This window comes from Pseudopipra pipra, chromosome 9 (genome assembly GCF_036250125.1).
Source record: "Pseudopipra pipra isolate bDixPip1 chromosome 9, bDixPip1.hap1, whole genome shotgun sequence".
Taxonomy (NCBI): Eukaryota; Metazoa; Chordata; class Aves; order Passeriformes; family Pipridae; genus Pseudopipra; species Pseudopipra pipra.
Window position 1 is genome coordinate 21,520,011 of NC_087557.1, and position 22,478 is coordinate 21,542,488.

The following is a 22,478-nucleotide window of genomic DNA, read 5'->3' on the forward strand; positions in this document are numbered from 1 at the left end:
CTAACGTAGAAGACATCAGAATCAGGCCCTTGGGAGCAAATTCCTCTCTGGGTAAATACCTCCTTCACCTGGAAAAGCAAAGTTGGCTAGAAAGCCACAGCTTTGCTATTCATCATAGGGATTTTTCACAGAACAAATACATCTGAGGATTCAAGACAACATGGTTTGTTGTTTTCAGCCTATGGTTTCATTTACAAGCAAAAGAGAAGTGATGGAAAATTGTCCTTTGGCAAACATGCCCACAAAAGAAAATATGGGGCCGGATCTTCAGGTACCATAAATCAGCCATGGTGAAGGAACAACACTGATTTACATCAGCTGAGCGTCAGCCTATAAATCCCCACTGACACGCTGTTGAAAAACAAGCATTTCCAAGCACCAGAGCTATACCTGAGTAATTTCTTTCACTAAACCATGATTCCTTTCTACTCCTTCTTTCCATTCATATGTATATAGAAAGGGCTGCTTTGTGCTTTGAGGTTTTGGTGCTCTTGTTGTTGTTCATAATGCCTGATTCCTTCTCAGGGCTTTTTTCCCGTTCTTCCCTTGTAATGAAAAGCTCAGTAAAATGAAGTACCTTTCGCCTTCCACCCATCCCAGTTTTTTGTGGCAGTTCATTAAGAAGAGGGAGCTGCAGGCTCTCGCCCTGGTCTCTGGGCACAGTTCAATACTGTGTGCATTCTTGTGCTGAGATTTACGTCTCACATTCAAAAAAGCTCCTTAAATCAAGCAGCCCGTTAGCATCTTCTCAGGCTCTGGGTGCCTGGGAGATAAAATGCCTGCGTGCTAATAGTCAATTCATCACTGGTCTCACAGAAGAATAGGCTTTGCTTATGTGTGAACATCCTCTGCAGAATGGTTGTGTTTGAGCCTCTCCATTTATTACTTTATTTATTTATTTTAAATTCTTCGTCAGTTTGGGTTTACATTTTGCAATGATGCTTTTTAGGCTTAAGCCTTCTCCACACAGAGCAGCATATGGCTTTGCTGCAAATGCAGCCCTGGCCAATATGCTGGACTTAAAAATCTGACAGTGCCAGCTTACAAAAGTTCCATGGTACATATGTCAATACCAGCTGCATAAAACTGCAAGGATCATGAGCTTCTTTTTGTATTTTGCGAAGGCAAATATATAAACTTTCTGAGAGTCAAGCTTACTTATGTAAACACTTGCGGTAAATTTATTTCATGACATGTTGTAGCCCCACAATCATCTAGCAGCAAAGCCACCTGTGTGAATTTTCCACCATCTCCTGTACTACAGCTGTGCTGCTGTGCACTGAGTGGGGCTCCCATCACAATTGGTGAGGCAAAACATGTGTTCAGTCCACCAAAGCAGTTGGGCAGGTTTTGTACAGTGAATCCAGCACATCTCCATATGTATAGAAACGCAATACCAGCCAATTATTTGTCTTCAGGGTAATTCCATTGCATGCCTGGAGTATTTATAGCCCAGCACAGACTCCAAACCACTCTGGCCTGGGTACCTGTGGGCTTTCAGCAGGCTCTGCTCTGCAGGGCCCTCCCAGTGCAAGGCTGCCCACCATTCTGTGGGGCGGGGTTGGTGCACTGCCGGCTGCGCCGCGACGTGCCCGCCTGGCACGGGGACCAGCCTGACCAGCAGCTCCAGCGCCCATCTGTCACACCACCTGCAAACACATTGAAAAGAAAGGGAAAAACAAACAAACAAAAAGAAGTATTTAGTTCTGAAGTGCCACCTACAGCCACCTACCTTGGGTGGGAGCAGGGGAGGGAGATGGAGCAGAATGCCAACAACGCTTTGGGATTTCAGCTCTGGCTGTAACCCTTCTGGTTATGGACTCCCTGCTCCATCCCAGCAGTGCCCAGCACACGGACAGCTGTTGAGATAAAGGCCCTTTGAAGCCAGGGGAGATGAATCACCTCAAACACCAACAGCTTTTTCTTCTCTGCTCATTCGAAAGGCTGTGCCCTGGCTCTCCTTTCCCAAAGGGCACCTGACAGCTCTCTCTGTACTAACTTTGTCACCCCTGACCAAGGAAGAGGGACAATAGTCCCCTAATGTCATGGAGGTGTTGTGGAAAGTCTGCTCATCCTTTTGGAGATGGGTCATTTCAAGGCTTTTCCATCACAGTACAGACTGAGTTGTCAGGAGCGGTCGATACTATGGATTATGGCGGTGCTCCTGAATGATGGGAATGCTTGATGGCTGTCATTTACTGTCGTTTTTTATTTACTCATCTGGCCTTCATGCCTGGCTTGGGCACTTTATTAATCCAGACAGCACAAATGGATGTGTGTGCTCTTACTTAGTGCTGGGTATAAAGCTGGGCTTTCCATCTGCTGAAACATTGTGCTTTAAAAAAACTGACTATGTTCTTAAATGAGTTTTGGAACTAAAAATTTGAAACTAAAAGTTGTGCATGAGTCAGAAGTGTGTCTGTCCCCACTATTGCAAAAATCAGGGAGCACAAGGCTGGCCTATGCTCTGCTCTCCATGTGCTCTTTTGGGGGCAGGTCCTGAACCTTCCATGCAAATTCCTTGGATTTGGAGGCAACTCAGAGAACCTGAGCTTTTTAAAGAAACCCACTTTGCAGTCACTGAAGCAAAGCTTTTGAATTCAGCTTCATAAACCATCTACCCAGCTCTGCTCAAACTCCTTAGCTCATCACAGCTTTGATTTTCCAGTGTGAGACCTCAGTGATGAGCACATGGTTGAAGGCCTGGAGCTCTGCCTGGTGGAACTGCTCTGAAGATGGATTTTTCTGCCAGCTTCATGTGCTGAGATTTGGATTTTTTTTGTCATCATGAATCAAGACAAAAATACCCAGAAAGAACTGCAATTTTTTTTGGAGATGAAAGAACATGTTCCAAGCTTGGCTTTTGTTGCCACCCATTTAATTTTTTAGGATAGTATATAAAGTGATAAAGGAAACATAAATAGAAGCCTGTCACTTTGGAAAAACAATTTTTTCACCCCAAAATAGATACTTCCCTCTAGTTAAAATGCATCTCAGGGAGTGGCAGGGGGGGAATCTGGTTATGTGGCAATTTTTTACTAAAACAGCATTTTTGGTGGCATGTTGTTTAAGCACCACTTCCCAGTTGTTTCACGTGACCCTTTCCCCCTCCCTTCTCTCCCTGACTTTCGAGGTTTGTGCTCTCATCCTTGTAGCAGACATCCTTAGTGGAATGCCACAAGCCCTCTGGAGGATCACCAGCCTAAGAATGTGACATGGCAGTCAGCAAGGACCAGGTGATGGTCTTGTTTACAGTAATGAGCTATGTCTGTAGAGCAACACAGGCAGAGCTCCCCCCTTGATGGGCAGTGGGGGCAGCGGGGTTTTACCAGGATGATGCCACCCAGCTCAGCTCTTTGCAACATCTCGGTAAATCTCCAGCTATTAAACACACCCTAATTTCCACCACTTTATTTATAGTAATTATAAAATCACAGAATAGTTTGGGTTGGAAGGGACCTTAAAGATCATCTCATTCCAACCCCCCTGCCATGGTCAGGGACACCTTCAACTAGACCAGGTTGCTCAAAGGCCCATCCAACACTTCCAGTGATGGGGCAGCCACAGCTTCTCTGGGCAACCTGTGCCAGGGCCTCACCACCCTCACAGTAAAGAATGTCTTCCTTATATCTAATCTAAACCTGCCCTCTGTCAGTTTAAAGCCATTTCCTGAGCTGCTAATTTCAGTCTCTTGCAGGACTGCTCAGGATAGCCCAGCAACAAAAGTGATACAGAAGTGAAGGCTGGATTGATGCGTGGATGCAAAGAGCTGTTGGTTCATAGAATCATAATATGCTGAGTTAGAAGGGACCCACAAGGATCATCAAGTCCAGCTCTTAGCCTCAGACAGGACCATCCCCAAGAGTCACACCATGTGCCTGAGAGTATCATCCAAATGCTTCTTGAATTCAGGCTTGATGCTGTGACCAGTTCTCTGGGGAGCCTTTTCCAGTGCCCAACCACCCTTCAGGTGAAGAACCTTTTTCTAATATCCAACCTGTGGAGAGGGAAACCCAGTCTGTTGGCTGCTTTTTGCCCTCCCCTGTTTGAGGTGCACAGCAGGGTCTTACCTCGGCGCTCAGTCTGCTCGCAGGCAGGGCCCCTGGACCCCGCATTACACTGGCAGGAGCAGGTGTCCCCCACCAAAATGGGTTCTCCATTGTTCTGGCACGGCCCACAGCGGCAGGCATTGAACTCCAACAAATATTCATCCAGAGCCCGTTTCAGGTTTTGCCGCTTGGTTTCCATGTCGCCAAGGTTGCTTCTGCGGAGAATTTCGTGGATGGGCTGCAGCTGCATAGGATGGAGATGGATAGCATGGAAACAATTTCAGCTGGGCATCACTGAGACGCTGTGACATTGCTGGATAAACTCAGGACTCGGGAAAAACTCATTTGTCTTCCTCGACAGCTGCATGTACATCATGCAAATGTGTTGCTGCGACTGATGGGCCCCAGTGAGAAACCACCGTTCCAAAACCTTCCTCATCTTAGAGGTTTGTGTGGGATTGGCTTCTCTGGACATGCTTTGGAGTTTTAGTAGGGATTCAAATGATAAATTAAAACACCCCAGTAAGCCCATTTTTTGACTGATTTCTTAGTGCTGTCACAATCTCTGAGATTCTTGCATGCTTTTTGCCTTTTTGAAGAAAATGTTTTGGTAAGAGCTTTGGACAGAGGGACTCATCAAAATTTATTGCCAGCCTACCACTTACAGTGTCCAGATTGTGAAATAACCAGTAAATGCTGAGAATGAAGAATATCGCCTATGTATTTTTTGTCCTTTGATGTAGTGAAATGTACTGTCATGATGTAGTGAAATAATACTGTAACCTACAGCTTTAAGAATATAACTTGCTCATCATATTTCCAGTAGCAAAATCAAGTTCCTGTACACCAGCAAAAACAGTCCAGTTTGGGCAGCTGTAATTATAACTTGCCCAACTGACTAGTAATATTCAAATGAATATTAAAGGTAAAAGCTCAGGACTGTCTGAGAACAGTTATTTATACTTGTCCATCCATGCGTCTGTGCAAACACTGTGTCAAGGCCAGAAATTGGTGGAAACTATTCCTAAAGAAGAGCTGGGCATCATCTCATTGCACAAGGCATAGTGAGAGTGATTCATGGGGAGGATCAGGGTCAGCTGGGTTTTGGTAAGAGCTCTTAGGCAAATTTGCACAAGGCTGTTTAACAAACTGAGGGAACTGCAGATAAGAGCTGCTGCAGTGGACACGAGCTCTTATCGGCCGATTCGGTTGCAGAGTGACTGCTCAGCTCTGGAGCAGCCAACAGAGAGGTCAGCACATGGTTTACTGGAAAAGTGCAATAAATTTTGCCCTGCATTGATGGGAACTTGTGCAGAAAGGTGAATAACCTGCAGCTGGAACTGAAAGTGCTTCTACGCTATCAGAGCTTTCTGCCATCAGGGTGCTGCCCAGGAAGGCTTGCACAATCCTTCTTGCCCTGCCAGTAACACAGATCCATTTTCCCTTCTCCCACTCTCTGTCAGAGGTTTCAAATGTGCTTTCAAATGAAGACAAGAGGGATAGAAGCAGCTGCATGTCCCTGCTGTGATGGAGGTCCTTCCCCCACACCCCACAGCTGCTCTCCTGGAGGAGACCAGTGATCTTGGCATCTTAGGATACATGTGGCACTGCTGACCACAGCTGAGGAGTTGTGGCCACCTCCTCATGTCTCTGCCATCTCTGTCCCTCAAGTATTTGTTTGTAGGGTTGCTGCTCCCTCTCCCTTTCCATCTCCTCTGCTTGCACCCATCTCCTCATCTCAGAAACTATATTAGATGCTTCAGTGATCTTTCCATTTTATGGGGCTTTCAGTGAAACTAAAGGGAGAGTACAGCTTTGATGTTTTTTATGGCTACAGACCCTCTTTTTGGAGTGTGGAGAAAGACAGGACCCCCCTGGGAAAACAGCCAGGAGCTCCCTGCTCTGAGGACTCCTGAGGGGGGTCTGTCTATGCAGAGCCTTTGCTGGAGGGTGTTTAAAACACCTTCCCCAGCCCCCTGCAAGTCGCCTGCTTATACAGGAGGGTGGACAGTGTCAGGGAGAATAATAGGAATGAATGCAACCACAATTCATTGTGAAGCTGTTTAGGAACACATCAAAAACTTAACTCGGCACTAATCCAGCATTAAGCTCCTTGTCCATCTCCCTGTGGATGAGGTCCATGGGAGATGTACTCCCCATTGTGAAATGAATAAGAGGTTACCAGATCAGTGGCCCATTACATTTAATCTTGTTCTGTGATGGGATCACAATAAAAATACAAAATGATCTGCTCGACTACACTTTCATTCCTTATAGCGGCAGAGTTTCTTCAACTGCAGAAAAGCCTTACCTCAAAATCAATAACAGCAGGATTATATTTTAATGACCTTCCCCAGTGACGATACATATTGCCATCCCAACTGTTTAAGAGCCCTCCGCTGTAACTGGTATCTCCCCCTCTAATCCGAGGAATAATATCTTCCACAACTGCACTGTGGCTCTCACGATCTGAAAAGTTGAATTACACACATATTATTTAGTTACTGTTTCCACACATGCAGTAGAAGCTGCTTAATGGAGGTGAGATCAATCGTGCAGGGGGCTATCAGTGAGCTGCCTCCTGGAATCGATGGGAGCTCAGTGTTCCCTGCTTGTGGGGTGAGCCCTGCCACTTTATCACGAGGTAGTCAGTGACAAGATAAGCATCCCAAATGTTTTAAGGTGATAAGACCTGAAGAGCCTGCACACCTCCAGCCTTGGTTTTCAGTTAGGACATGGGCAATAGATCACACTGTCTACATCTCCTTAAGTAATGTACAAATTTGGGATTTCCTACCCCCTTTGAGTATTTTTCTTAGTCAATTTTGACTTTTTACTAGTTGCCATGTTGCTTTTGCCATGCATGCCCAGTCTGTCATTGCTATAAGGACTGCAGCCTTCCAGCCACCCCACTGCCTCTATTTATATGTGCTTCTAATCCAGGTATTGTTACATTCATTCCTGCTCTTTAAAGAGCAACCAGGAATCCTGGAGACCTGAACTCAAAGTTGCTGTGGTCCCACCATGTCTGACAGATGGCACCAGAGCTTTCTTTTTCATTCCTTGTGTGACCCTGCTTGAATCTCCATGCCCAAGTGACCAGAAGAAGTGACACAGAAGATGCCTTAACAGACATCTGCCATGATATCATACCAGTTTTCAGAAATCCTTTCTTTTGGCAGTCAGAGTATGACACAGATGCACCCAGATCCAGTTTATTCTCACTGGCTGTAAGGCCAAGTGACAGGCCAATACAGGCCTCGATCTCCTCACCTGTGACAGCTGCAAAACAAAGGAAACAGGTAAATTCAGTGACTCATGCTGAGTGGAAGGATGTTAATTTTCCTACTTGTTTTCTTCTATTACTGAAGAAAATAGTTGCTTTCGTGGCCTGTATTTCAAAGTCAAGAGCTATTCTGGGCATAGGACAGTGAAGAAGATAGTACTTTTTTATAAAAATTGTTTCTTAGAAAACATTAGAAGTAAATATCTTAACACAAGGCTTTGGGCATGTATGTCCTTGTTTGATCTATATATTTTAAAACAAACCATTATTTTTTTACAGGCTAACTCATAATTAGGGTAAAGCTGGGAACAGCAGCTGAAATCAATAGATCTTCACTAATTTTCCTGAACTCAGGATCTGACCCACCTGTTGGTGGCTTAAGTAGCAACTTGCAGGTTTGTGTGCTTAGAGCTGCTAGAGCCTTCCTGGTGCTGGGCTGCTGCCACCAGCACTGCCACATACATCAAGAAAATATGTAACTGGAGAGCCATGAAGTGACTGCAGAGGGGAAGAAGGGAACTAATGAGATGGTTTCACCAAGGTAAGCAATGTGCATATTTCATACAGCCAGGTTTTATGTAAGCACTTCAGTGTACTGCAAATAAAATAACTACTCTTTAGTAGTTAAAAAGTCCATTGATTTCTATAAGTACGAGTATTGTAAGTAATAGGTAACTTTTATATTGCTCTTTTTTGTCAAAGAACCTTACAATGTTTTACAAAGCAGCCTGGTGATCAATACCATGGTATTGAAAGGGAAGCACAGAGGTCAGTGGGGTTAGTGCATCGTGACTTAACGGTCTGAAGATGGAATCTCCATCCGAGTCCCAGCCTGGAGCATTGTCTGCTGAACTGCCTCACCCCAGCAGTTCAGTGGTTTGAAGTGGAAGGGAACTTTAAAGGTCAACATCCCCTGCATTGAGCAGGGACACATTCAACTAGAGCAGGTTGCTCAGAGCCCCATACAACTTGACCTTGGATGTTTCCAGGGAGGGGGCATGCACAGAGTAAATTAGAAAGAGTCTTAATATATTCTGATTAATTAAAAATGCAGCAGTAAATCTTACCACTTGAGCACGTTTAACTATCGCACCACCTCTCTGGGCAACTTGTGCCAGTGCCTCACTACCCTCATTGTAAAAATATTTCTTCTTTAATCTAAATTGACCTTCTCTTAGTTTAAAACCATCATCCCTTATCTTATCACAACAAGCCCTGACAAAAAGTTTGTCCTCATCTTTCTTATAGGCCCCTTTTAAGTGCTGGAAGGCCACAATTATGACACCTGAAGCCTTCTCCAGACTGAATGACCGAAATTCTCTCAGCCTTTCCTCATAGGAGAGGTGCTCCATCCCTCTAGTCATCTCTGTTGACCTCCTCTGGACTCGCTCCGACAGTTCCATGTCTTTCCTGTGCTGGGAACCCCAGAGCTGAGTACAGCACCTGAGAGGCAGAATCTCCTCCCTCAACCTGCTGCCCACACTGCTTTCGGTGCAGCCTGGGACACCACTGGCTTTCTAGGCTGTGAGCACACATTGCTGGCTCATGTCCAGCCTCCAGCCTCTCATCCATGAGGAAGGGGCTACAAGTCCCAGATTCAAACTGGTGACAGCTAAAGCATTCTCAAGACTTCAGTGGGAATTGCATCCCATTGCAAAACTGGGCCCTTGAGAAAGATTAAATGTGTGGCACTCAATTACTTGTACTAAACTGTTCAACAGTTGTAAACACAGTGGGTAAAGTTCATTCACCCAAAGCAATGTGAGTGATTGCTTATATTGGTGTTGGAGTGCCATAAAATTAAACTTGAGGAACACCCTGATTAATTGATTTGCCATGGCTCCCATTGAGTAATTATGTTCAGCGAGGGTCTGTCAATACAATTTGCTATTGGTTGCAGCAAGATCGGGTCTTGATAAATGAAAAGTGGTTATCATTGCAAAAGGGTGGTCATAGTAAATATTGGCACTTGAGGGGGGAGTCCTGATAGGTTTTTTTTATATGATATAATTTGTGATAGTTAAATGTGCTCAAGTGATAAGATTTACTGCTGCATTTTGAATTAATCAGAATATATGAAGACTCTTTCTAATTTACTCTGTGCATAATGTTTCTCCCATAAATGTTCTTGTAATATGTGAACACATTATACTGTTTTCTGCTAAATAATAGAACCATAACAATCTATTTTAAAAACAAGTAATGAAAAATATTGATGGCAGAGCAACAAGGGACCTCTTTCTGACATATGTATTTATTTCACTCATGACCACATCCATATAAGCCCTTGCAGCCTGAAAGCTAGAAATGGGTCTGGCAGCAAAACTGCAGTCCTGAGCTCTGCAGTGTGGTCTATTCCCAAGTATCTAAACAGAGAAGGTGATTTAATTTTCAAAATTCAGGTTGTCTGAATGCCTAAAGTCCATCTCATGTCTGTGCTGAGCTAAATGCTCAGTGGCCACCTAAAGCTGTCTCTCATTTAAGGAGGACTCAGCCAAGGGGTCTTTTTCCTGGGCATGTGTTTTAGTCGCTGGTCTATGAAAAAAGGAATATTCTCTCTTGCAGTGCATTTAACACACAGCCTTGTGAGCTAGGTGGGCTCTCAGGGTGCAGTGGTTGTTCTAAAGCAGGTGCCATGTTCCTCAGCCCTGTGGGGACTCAGCGATACATCTCCAGGCATCTGCAGAGCTTCACGCTCATCTTATGAAGCTCTAATTTTAAGATCTGAGCACTTATATCCTGATCCTGACCATTCCTCAGGGAAGGAGGATAATCCTCTTGCAAACACAGCCTTCAAGCATGGCTGTGATCAACATTAGAAAAATCAGGGATTTTTTACTAAATGCTTTTAGACTGTGGCATATCAGACACTTGCAGGTGGGTCCTTCTGGGTCAGCGTCGTGTGACATAGAGCTCTGCTGACTTGGTAAATGTGGACTCACTAGCACAGCCTGGATTAGATGAAAAATACACAGTGGTGCTACATTAGAATGAAAATTACATCCCTACTGGGGCACATTTTTGTCTTTTGCTGAACTTCAACATCCTTCTTTCCCAAGATAAAGCATCTCGTAGCAATAAATCTCCCCCTTATATACACAGCAAACACAAGATAAAGTAAAATAACAGCCTCCCTCCACATGCTTTTGATTCACTCTTCCTTTGAAATTGGCAGCCTGCTTCCTAAAGACTTGCTTGCCAAGACCTTGTTCACTTCTGTATCACTCACTCTTCAAAGTGAAGAAATGATTTGAAGAAGCATCACATTTCCAAACATTAGAGGTTTGGGAACTTGATGAAAATTCTCTGAATTGGTGATTTCTTGTAGAATTGGCATGGTTAACACTCAATATGGAGTGCATAGTTATCCTAGTGCTGCTGGTACCAAACCGTTTCAGACCAGAGGCAGAATTTGGGGCAGAACCATGGAAATTATAGGAATTAATGGAATTACAGGAATTTGCACCAACTGCAGCAATTTGCACATGTTGTCCAAGATCACGGTTTCCTTCTGCATACATGTCCAGCCTGGAGTTACCAAGGCAGTTACCTGGGTACCCTCTGCAGAGTGGTGTGATGGTCCATAGGGAAAGTGGGATCTATTGCATTGTTGACACCTTTACAAAAAGTTGGCAATCTGGTTAGTGTACTAAAGTACCATATTATTATTCTGCATCTTACGTTTTTTATGAGGAAAAATGTTATGCTTTGGTTCACCAGTAATGGCTATTCTTGCATTCTAGATATCTATGGTAGGTATTTTATCTAATTGAGATTCAAAGGTGTGGCTCTCCAGCCTCATCCACTCTAATTTGTTGAGAATTGGAGCTAACAGAGGTCTGTTAGTCTTCAGATATGACACTGAACAGAGTAAAGTGGTAGAGGTACTGCCAAGTACAGTGTGCTATTTCCATTTACAGAAAATTGCAGCCTTCACTATGAACAGGCTAAAAAGTGAGTGGGCTGGCTTGCTGTACTCTGGATGAGTTTGCAAACCTTGAGCATTCATGAGAATGGCCAGAACAAAGACTATAAGAAATAGGAGAAGATTGGCAAGTGACACTGAAAAAATGGAGAAGATAATGCTCAGGTTCCTTCTTAAACTACCAAAACCTCACCCAGATACTTCTGACATTAGACTGGGAAGCACATTTTGTGACACTCAAGCTAATCCCCTGCCATGTGGCCAGTAGTGCATCCATCTCGTGAATGTGTGGATACCCCTATGTCATCCCCCCCATGCATTTTTGGGCTTGTGATGAGTATGTGTCTATCATGTGCTGGGATGGACCAGACAGCTCAGCAAAGACGTGCTGATGAGCACCCACCCTCCCAGGGCCCAGGGAGCAGATGGCTGTGGAGATCCACCCCTCGGTCACCAGGTTGGAAAGAGCTGGTTTAGAGCAGAAAGTTGAGAACAGAGAATAGCTTCTCATTTTCTAACCTTTTCTTCGCATTTCCTCCTTATTAATGACGAGGATGTACTCAAAGATACCTCCCATGGTACCAGATGTCATGAAATGGGTGCCATAGTCATTGATAAATTTGGCATACATGCCATAGTTGTAGGTGTCTGGAAGCTCCTGCAGGGAGAGCAGTACATCTTCATGCAAAACAATGTTGTCCCTTCTCATCTTGAAACGGGCTGTCTGCACCTTTGTCACAGCTCTAATGAATGCAAGGTCCTGCAGGTAAAGAAAAAAGAAGCTGCAGTCAACATTCATTTAAAAAAATAAATTTCTCGTCTTTAGGCTTGCAGAGGAAAGCCTGAGTCTCTGACTGTCAGTGTATATTGAAGGCATGAAAACAAGCCCAGGTTTAAATGAAAGAAATTGTAATTCATTTTCTAGAGTCTTTTTTCTTATGTGCTGTGGAGGTTGAGGACAAAGCCGTGGTGTTGGATGCTACGAGGTTTTTTACTGATGTGTGAGGCTCAACTTGGTTTTCCTCCATTCTCTGTTTCTGCTATTTCTTTTTCTGGTTTCTTTTCCATAGTGTTTATTCCCTTTTGCTTTTTTCACAATCTCAACCAGTGATACAGGACAAGGGTGAAGGCAAGGCAAGCCCAGCCCAGCCCAACTGTGGGGAAATACCCTGGCCAGGAAGATGCTGATGGGGGAGGATTTCCTGGATATACCAACAGATCCACAACTCCACCTCTAGATTAGCCACTGCCTCGGACAAGGCTCCAGTGCAACCAGAACAGCCCTTTAAATGATTCCTCCAGTAACTGATCATCATTTAGCTACAAACATTGTGTGAGTCTGGACAAGGGCACAGTAAATACTATAATGGTGCTCATTTCAAACAGCTTTTAAGGGCATTTTAACTCAGAACACCATCAAAGTAATTCTTCTTTATTGTTTTCTGTCAGCAGCCACACGAGAAGTGGAGATGGGGCACGGTAAATGTGGGAAATACCAGCACTCATGTTATTAGATTGGAAAGAGGTCATCACAGCTAGTCCATGATGTAAGCCCGCTGTGAGAAGTGCACCCTATTACCAGGTACTATTTTTTTCAGCACAGTATTTTAACCTCCCATAAAAAGTAGCATATTTCCCCATCATAAGGCAGCTTGTATTAATTTGAACAAGATATATTTGCTACTGGAGACCATTCCCTGAGGACTATTGTTTGGATCAGCATCTTGATATTTCCTCCTCCCTCATTGTCACTTTTAAGCATTTTTTTATTTATGTGCTTAATGTAGCCATGAAACAGAATGGGGTGAGATGACATGTGTTGTGGCACTTCGTAATTCAATTTTATTCCCACTCCCTGTTTGCTAAAACATACAAAGAACAGCAAACAGGATTACTGACGATCATACATTTGCAATTACATGAACAAATTAAGGTACAATTACTGTGTTAAAAAATGCAATTGAGAGAATAAACTGACATAAGTTACAGCCAGACCATGTGATGCACAGATGATACGACTGGAGCATATGTATCACTGATTTGGTTGGGATTTTTTACCTTTGCAGTGTATTCCGTGAAATTCTTCAGGGATCCTTTGGCACCTGATAAAGTGAGGCCCAGGTTTACCAGTATACCTGAACCTGCAGGCCCAATTCCAATGGTAAAGCCCATTGTTTTGGATTTATGATTTTTAAGGGCATCAAGCAGATCCTTTGAATCGTCGTAAAACTCAAAAGTGAATCCAGAATCAGCATGAGCCTAAAATGAAAGGAGCAGACATTAATTTTTTCAGGTACTTCTCTTCCTTTTTAATCTTCATTTCTTCGAGGAGCTGATAGTGCCTCTGCTTGAAGCCCGTGATGCTCCTGACAGCACCGGCATTGACTTCAGTGAATGTGGAATAAGGAATTAAGTCACATGACATCTCATTTGGAAATATGTGAGAAATGTGGATAAAGCCAAGCATTTTGCTTCATCTATCTCCAAGCAGGGGAGAGGTTTGTGTTTAGCTACTCAAAACCAGAACTGGTAATGTTACCTATTAAGATAGCTTGACACTTCCCATTATAAAACCTTCCTTCCAGTTCCTTACAGCTCTGCCAAATCCTAATGATTTGGACTGATTTTTTTTTTTTCTCTCCAGCCTGCTTCTGAATGAATTTATTTAGGAAAAAAATTCAACAGCCATTTATGGTGGCAAGACCAGAAAACAAACATTGTTTTGCCTCTGTTTTAGAGAAGTGACCTTTTTCTTGACAGCTTTACCTTGCTGGTGCGTGGAATTGAGCAGTCTTGCTGAATCTGGGCTGTACTATTTGCCGGCTCTGTAAAAAGCCAGCCCCAGTGTTCAAACTGGGGACCAAGGGGCACAGGGGACTCTGCCTGCTAGGAGGACATGAAAGATGCTTGCATTGAGTCTGTGGCCTTAATATTTCCTAGGAATAATGTGTTTTCAGTCGTTCATGTCAAAAAGTATGATGGATGTTTCACAGTGTGGCGAAGGCACCCACTGACGATGTGGGAGACCCAGGCTGAACCCCTGCTCTACTAAGATCAGTCTCCAACATCATATGTGACCTCATGGACTACAGGTATTGTGATACACGGTAATAGGTTTCAGGATCCCTGTCTCACTCAGAATTTGGATTTATGTCCTTTGTAGCCATGCCATAGACTTAAAACACTTTCAAAGATTGAACCAGCAGCATCGTTACAGTCTTACACATGGCCACCAGCATCCCTAGAGAGGTGAGTGGCTTGTGCAAGCTCTACAGCTCATTAATAGCAGAATTTAGAGAAAGCCCATTTCTCTTAGCTCTGACTAGGCCAGAGTAAGCAGTGGCAATGCCTGGGTGATAAAGCATGTTAGTTCCTTGATGTGCCATAAAACAGCATTTATATCATCGATTGCCTGTTTTCTCAGCGACAGCTGGGGAAAGGTAACTTGAAAGACAACCTGTAGTGAATGATAAAATGTATTCGATATCTGTAGGAAGTCTGGCTTTTTACTGGGAAATCACTGCTAAATTTGACCACTCAAAGCACTTACTAGGAATTGGTATATGTGAAAGTTGTAAGGTTTGCGGAAATACTTCTCGTCATCCCCGTAGTACAGACGTTCGCAGGCAGCATCGTACTTCAGCTCCCGCCACTCTCCGTTGTAGACATACTCACAGTGGCCTCCAAAAAACTCAGGATCGTATACAAACTGTCTCTCTTCCTGTGTTAGGATATTGTATCTTGGAAAGAAATAGCATTCAGAAAGTTATCCATCATTCCTGTTTTATTCCCTCAACAGTCTCTGTCATAGGCTCTCCTGACACTACAGGTTATCTAGCCTCGAGTTTCCTGAGGAATTTAAATAGAACTTAAAATTGGGTTGGGTTTGCTCTCTTGTTGCTATCTCCTTCCCAAAGCTAACAGACATTACAGACAAACAACCATTTTAATTCCAAAACATTAGTTTGGACTCATATGCTAGAAATGGAAGAAATCAGTTAAGTTGTTCAGCCCCTCCCAGCATATACAGTTATGAAAGTCCCAAAGTCCTGGAATTCCTTCAGGTCTCCCTTTAGCCTAATGTATCTCACTGTCACAAAGTGCTTCCTGGCATTTCATATAATTATTTTCTATCTTAATTTCATCTCTTTCGTTTTAATAATGGTCCCATTTCTCAGGGCGGTTAACACTCTCCCTAGACGTGCAGTCAGCTTATGCTTTGCCAAGTCTCTCACTTATTATTTCCTTGTTCCTCCTTCTTCCCTCTCTCCAGCCCTCACATCTGCTGCCCTCTGAAATCCCTCCCATTACTTAGCATTCTCTGTAATTCCATGGCCTGAAATTAAAGTGTTATTCAAACTAGACAGCAGCATTTCTCTTCACAACAGGGAATCACCTTTAAGACTAACATAGTAAACCCCATTGGTTTTGTATGTTCTACAGGAGAAGCACATCAGAGAGCAGAATTAAATATGTTTCTCAGTGAAAATTAATACATGTCTTGAAAAACTTTTGTGGACTCTCCCAGGCCCTGGACCAGGGACACATTTATCTCATGGATTCCAGAGAGCATTGGATCGAGCTGATGGGAAGGTTATCTAATGGCTGACTTCAATCTCATACCTTAGTCCATGTTCATAGAATCCTAGAATGAATTCTATGGGTTGGAAGGGACCTTAAAGATCATCTCATTCCAACCTCCCTTCCGTGGGCAGGGACATGTTTTCATAGTGAAACTGCAGTATCTTGGTTAAAACACAAGATTTACAACAAGATTGTCACAATGCACAACTTGCCTTTCAAGCTGTACTGAATTTCTCTTTTGTCCATATCACCCAATCAAAATTTGAAGTAGGGAAACATTTTTTCTTGGATAGGAGTATTTACTCTGCATATACTCATGTGGAGTTCAACCTTCCTGTGCTCTGAAGTCCTAAATCCTGGAGTTAAATCTCCTTCAGGATGAGTGCCACCAGGCTGCTGCATTTCCAAAGTCTGCTGTTTGCTTTAATATATTACTTTTATCAGCTGGGGAAAGCTGTGAGATAACTGGGATATATTTTTACAGGAGTAAAAAGAGGGCATCACAAGTACAGTGTGGCTGGGAGAGGCCAAGGTCAGATAGTAAATCTGAGAGAGGATTTGAAATAAAAGCTGGGATGAACCCTCTTGCCTCCCTCATTGCTACCCGTGGTTGCATGGGACAGCACCCTGTCAGTTCATGGACCACTGCTATTACTAAGGAAGAGCAATATAAGGATCCAGTTTTGATTGTGAGAGTAGAAGCTATTGATTAATTACTCACCCTTGGACTGCTTTTATAGACCCCGGGACTGGGAACAGGTCTTTACAAGGGCTTTCAGTATCTTCATCCTCACAGTTCTCCTCATCAGACCCATCTCTGCAGTCTCTCTCTCCGTTGCACACAAGGTGACGTTTAATACAGCGACCTAAAGTGCACAGATGCAGGCGACGGCTTATCCGCCCTTCTGAAACACTTGCTGGCAGCTTGCACTGGTTGGACTCTTTTTCACCCATATCTCAGGGCCACAGGAAGTCATGCTGGGTGTTAAACACAGCGCTCTTCCAGTGGGAATGTGCTTTTCCAAGCTCCTTGCAGGAAGTTTCCCTTTGCGACCCAAGTGAGCACAGCTCTGAGTTCAAGCTGGCCCCTCCCATGGGGTGGGAATCGAGGTGAGGTTGCCTCACTGCCCTGACTGTATTATCTAAAATTATGGTCTTGGAAAGTTGCTATAGGAATAGCTTCTCCACTTGGCTTAAGGAAGTCAACTCCATCTTTATAAAGTGCAATTTTGCCTGTTCCCATTGCAGGAGGTATTTGGGGGATTTATTGCAATAGAGTGCAAGAATGGATGTTTGTAGGAAGGGCACCTTGGAAGAGCTTTTGACTCTGGGAGTGAGGAGAAAGCCTTGACATGACAGTCATGGCAGAAGGGATCTGGCATTGCTGCACTTGTCCCAGTGGAAGGACAGTGACCTACTCCAGCTGCTGAGCTAGTTGCAGAGCTAATGTGTGGTTCTAAATTTTAATAGAGTTTTCATTAGATGCTCAAGATGGAAGTTTGAGCCATTTGTGTAGAAACAAAAATCTGTCAGGGCTAGTCAAACTCTCAGAGAACAGCCATATTATATCCCAGTCCTCAGAGCTGAGGATGGCTAAAAATAAATAAATCACCCCAACAGATTGCTAGTTGGATTGATGATTGAACTATGTCTCTAGCGGGGGAAAAAGCAGTGTGTTGTGAGAGCGTTGTGCCCATGGAGGGGACCGTGAGTGTGTAGCACAGCAGTTGGAGCAGAGCATTTCTACTCTCTTTGTTTTACTGAAAAATTAACATTTTCTGTGTCACACAGCCTTCTTTCTATCTAAATCTGAGCGTAATGTGGATGCATTTCTGTAAAAGTGGGGGTTAAAAACAAAGAGGGGAAATTTCCTGCTTCCCCTTGCACTGGTTCACCGTCCTGCCACCTGGTTGGCAGGGGATTGATATCACCCCAGGGCTGCCCAACCAGGAAAAAAACCACTTTGGCAGGAGTTTGTGCCTGATTCACTCACCTGTTTCCTCGCACCGAAAGTCCTTCCCACAGCTGGGGGGTTCAGTACACGTGGTCTCAGCATGACAAGTTTGCTCATCCCAGAGGTGCCCTGCACATCTCCTCCCTGCAAACCTTGCCGGCTGCACCAGCCTCCGGTACCGGTGCTACAGCACACAACAGAGACAACCACTTGTATCCCCCACAGACATCACCTCCGTGGGCTATAAAGCAATCAAAACTATCATTTTTATCTATATTCCTTTTTTTTTTTTTAATATGGCCCAAAGACTTTGTATGTGGTGAATGGAGAGGGAGCGTCAGCAGAGAGGTGGGAAGTTGATAGGTGGGAATTTAGAGGAGGTTGGAAGGAATGTTTTTGAAATATCTCTTCTCTGTTTTATACCTTGGAAATAATATGGCATTTTTCCAGTTACACGGGCTTTGTCCTGAAATGTAACAGGCTGTGTTAGATGGACACAGACACTAATTACAACACTGATCCTGCAACATTTCTGATGGATTATTAATGAGAATTGCTGCTCTTTAAACTAGGAAGGGGAAAAAAAACGGAAAGGGAGAAGAGCCAAATAATTTACTGATTATAACCACAGGAATGAAAAAAGCAGGGATAACATAAACTCAGTAGAAAGCAAAATTAGATATTTAAAAATAAATTCTAAAATTATGATGACATATGTGAAATGATATAAAAATTAAGAACAGGAGCAGATGAATGAAGGCTGCTTCTAATTTCTTTTCATTGGAATATTTGCATTAAGAATCAGGGGATACTTAATTAAATCTGAGATAAAAAGCGAAGAAGGTCTTGGGCAAGTATTCTGGCTTGATTCTTCCACCATTTGCCTTGATTTTCTTCTTCCTGTTCTGCTGCCTCAAATTTATTCCCCAGTTTACACCAGGGTAAGTAAGAACCTCTCAAGTAGAGGAGCATCTCCATCATATTTGGATGGGTTTACTGGATGCTTTGGAATGATGAATATGTATAATATATATAATTAATGTGTGTACATCCTCATCACAGACACATCTGAAGATAAATGAATACATTACAGTGGATCCTTACTTTTTTCTCTTGACAAGGAAAGCAATCAGTCCATCCTGACCACTGGCTCAGCTGACAGTCGACAGGAGCTGGAGAATTAACATCTCTGCTGCTTCTTCTAAGGGGGGAGAGAGAGCCCAGTCTAAGGTCTTTGAAGTTGTGTTCTAAGGAGGGCTGGAGGCTAGAAGAGGGGAAATGGTCTCTGTGTGTGTTTTTCCACCAGGAACCTATGTTGTAGGATGTGGGAAGCATCCCTTAGCAGAGGCGACTGTATTACAACCTGAGATGTCCCACCCGGGTATTCACCATCAGCATTGAACAGGGGCCACAGGTGCAGTGCTTGAGGATTTTGTCTTGGATTTCCTGCTTTCCCAAGAGATCCTAGCCCTTTCCAATAGGTAGATTTAAAATTATGATTAAATATATGTACATAATGTATATTTAAGAGCAAACACACTGAGTAAACAGAACAAATGTCACAAAGAGACAGGTTTTAAAGAAAAGATTATTTTTTGGCTTTCTCTTCAAAAGCACATCACAATTTCCAGGAGTAGGGATGGTTTGAAATCTATTGATTTCACTATTTTTACACCAGTGTGAACTCATGGTCAGTAGTTTTCCTGCTACGTATGAAGTCAGGGTCTGTTTCCCAGGGGCTTTGTGGAGTGGTGGGAATGGCTATACCAAGAGTGCTGAGAAAATAATGTACAAAGGATGTTGATGAAAAATTTGTTCGTTGTCTATTTCTAAAACAAAATACATAAATTCTGAGAAGAAGAAAATAACTAAAGGAAGACTAAAAAGGCAGAAAATGGCAAAGGTGTTGTATCTTCCTGGCTGTTGAATCAGACTCTGCACATACACTGAATATCACTATACTACAGCAAGAAAATACTTCTCTTTCCTCCCAGCCCAGTCATTACAATCTCTGTTTCAGTCCTAACTCCTACAACCTTTATTTGTATGATGCATTTCTTTGTCTTGAGGAGCAATCTGTGGAGTGCTAATGCAACTCTGTGTTTGCCATAGCTTTCAAAGCATTTCAAGGAGTTATTCCAAGTCAAAACATCATTATTAGTAGTATTATTTTGGTGACTAACTAATGAGCAGCCTGTTTTACTTACAAGACTGCAGTCCAAAGAGAAATATTGATAATTAGCAGAGGTATGGAGCACATTGGGGATTCATCAGAAGCTGTAGAAGAGAGACTTACTATATGAAAGCCACAACAGCTCAGCAAGGGAGTCTGTGGATGCAGATCATTGTGTGAGATAAAAACCCACTGTGTCTCCAGGAAATCAACAGGAACCTGCAGACAAATGGAGCTGGAGGACACATATGTATTGATGCCTTCTTGCTCTGACAGGAGGATTTGTGGGCTGTATCCTTCAGCATTTCTCAAAGTACTTAATTGGCTCACCTTCGATTGGATTTTACATTTACCTCTTCATTATTCTGCCTTGTTTGATAAGTTCATCAAACATCAAAAATCTTGTCTTTGTTCATTTTCAAAAGGGATTATCAGAATAAGCCTTCATAATTAAGTGTATCACTACCACACTTTTTTTCCTTTCCGCCTTCTCCTTGTCTCCATGTTCCAATTATCACTGATACCTTTTTTTGATCCTTCTAAATCATATTTGCCTTTACAACAAGCCTGAAATTAATAACTGTAGAAAAAAAAAATCCAACCATTTTCCTATCATGACACTATAGCTTTAGAAAAAAAGTAACTTGTTTATTCCTTTCCTTCAAAGACCAAGTGACACTCAAATAGGTTAATAATATTGTTCACAGAAAAAAATTGAGGTGTGAGGATCTGGCTTGGATTGAAAATTGGGTTATTCACATGCACTTGTTAACTTCACATTGTCAAATGTAAAATAATTATAATGAAAAAGAATATGAAAAATATTAACTCATAAATCATCCCACAAAGAGAATTCATTTGAAGTGCCCAAACCCAGTATGGTAATTTCAGTAAGGAAGTTTAGGAAGGCTTAATAGTCATCAGTAAAAGAAAAACCATTGTGCAAACAGTTCCTTCAAGAAGGAATTATGATCCTGAGCTTGGGCTTTGGACAACTGCCAATAATTTTTTTTTTCCTGGTAGCTGTTTACAGAGAGCATGGTGTGCACATGCCTCAAGTCAGGACAAAATTGATGGGCTGACTGACATGCTGGTAATTTCTATATGTAAAGTTGGAGAGGGAACAGACTTACCTTTGGGTAGGCAATGCCTCGGGCTCCTCGCACACCAATGCCGTGGCCTGGCGTGCCATTAAAACCAGGGGGCATATAGACAGGATCAAAAGAGAGAGCTGACACTGGCTCCACCACATTGTTTTCCCATATGTAAATGTTTGCTATAGATCAGCTGCAAACAAAAGCTTTAAGTTTCAGGACTGCTGGAAGAAGCACAGAGCCCACCAGCCTCCAAAACACTGAGGTAAATCATTGACAACAGCACAGATCGACTCACAAAGAATCAGGACACATCCCAGAGGCCTTTGCCCTTTTGGAAACAAATTCCCAGTTTTCTGGCAAGGAAATATATTAAACTGTGCAACTGTTTCCACCTTAAAGTCAATCAAATCCTATTGCAGCAGTGTGTTTCTTGTCCAGCCTGCTCCATCCTTTTAATTTGAAGGAGGAGGAAACTCATTTTATTTCCCACAGTGACTTCACTGTAATTTTGGTGTGTCTGGTTGCTGACCAGGGAAAAGCTTCCCAGTACAGCAAATTGAAGATTAGCACAAAATTGTGTTATGAGGAACATGTACCTTCCAGATATGTCAGGGAAATGTCAGTTCGGCTTCCTCCCATTGCCAGCCCCATAAGACAGTTTTCCATCTTTAAAGCTGATGTGAATATCACCCAGCTTTTGCATGGCCCTTACACAGTCATTGAACCATGAGAATCTTGGAAAACTCTTTGTTTTCCGAAGTGATTTGGGGTGAGGAAGATGTCCCAGACACCTGAAATTGTTGTGCCCATACATTGTGCAAACCCATCTGTTCGTGGTGGCTCTAATGCTCTTTCTTAGCTGGGTGGCATCTTAGCACAGAAGTAGTGGATGTGCACAAGTGTAAGAAAGCAAGAACACCCCAGGTTATTTATTTTTAAGATAATAGTCACAAGATGACCATATTTTGTTCTGTTGTGTTAGAAGAAACTAAAAATGGCCATTGGAAAGACACTTGGTCATAGCCCAGGTTGCCCCATAGGTGTTTCCTCAAGCTTGCACACAGCCTCCAGAACTCCCCTAAGGACTCCTGGGCAGGTACAAAGATACACAAGGATGTAACTTCATTAGGTAGCAGTTAAAAAAAGAGTAAGAGATCTGTGGAGACTTGTGTGTTCAAATAAGGGTCTGTATCTCCCTGCTTTTTCTTCTGCATAAGTGGGTTGAGATGCTTCATGCATAAATGAAGTGTTCCCAGCAGACAACTGGAAGTTTGAACCTCAGTAAATTCAAGAGAAAGTGTAATTATTGCAAGAAAGTCTGGTCTTGGGCTATTACAGCTATTAAGCAGACAGTGAATTGTCCTTTGTCCACAAAAGACTGGGATAGAAGTGTCACTTTGTGTATTTCCC

At 43.0% G+C, this 22,478-nt stretch overlaps 1 protein-coding gene across 1 annotated transcript; it reads right to left on the reverse strand.

Moving 5' to 3' along the window:
- Positions 1-1,154: 1,154 nt before the first annotated feature.
- Positions 1,155-21,344, reverse strand: C8A (complement C8 alpha chain). The gene is made up of 11 exons (XM_064665088.1): positions 21,105-21,344; positions 18,903-18,999; positions 17,838-17,982; positions 16,566-16,710; positions 14,811-15,000; positions 13,319-13,519; positions 11,780-12,020; positions 7,203-7,331; positions 6,361-6,518; positions 4,071-4,293; positions 1,155-1,649 (listed from the first exon to the last, which is right to left on the reverse strand). Exons 1-11 carry the CDS (start codon positions 21,221-21,223, stop codon positions 1,498-1,500), a joined length of 1,800 nt encoding a protein of 599 aa, XP_064521158.1. The 5' UTR covers positions 21,224-21,344; the 3' UTR covers positions 1,155-1,497.
- Positions 21,345-22,478: the final 1,134 nt, after the last annotated feature.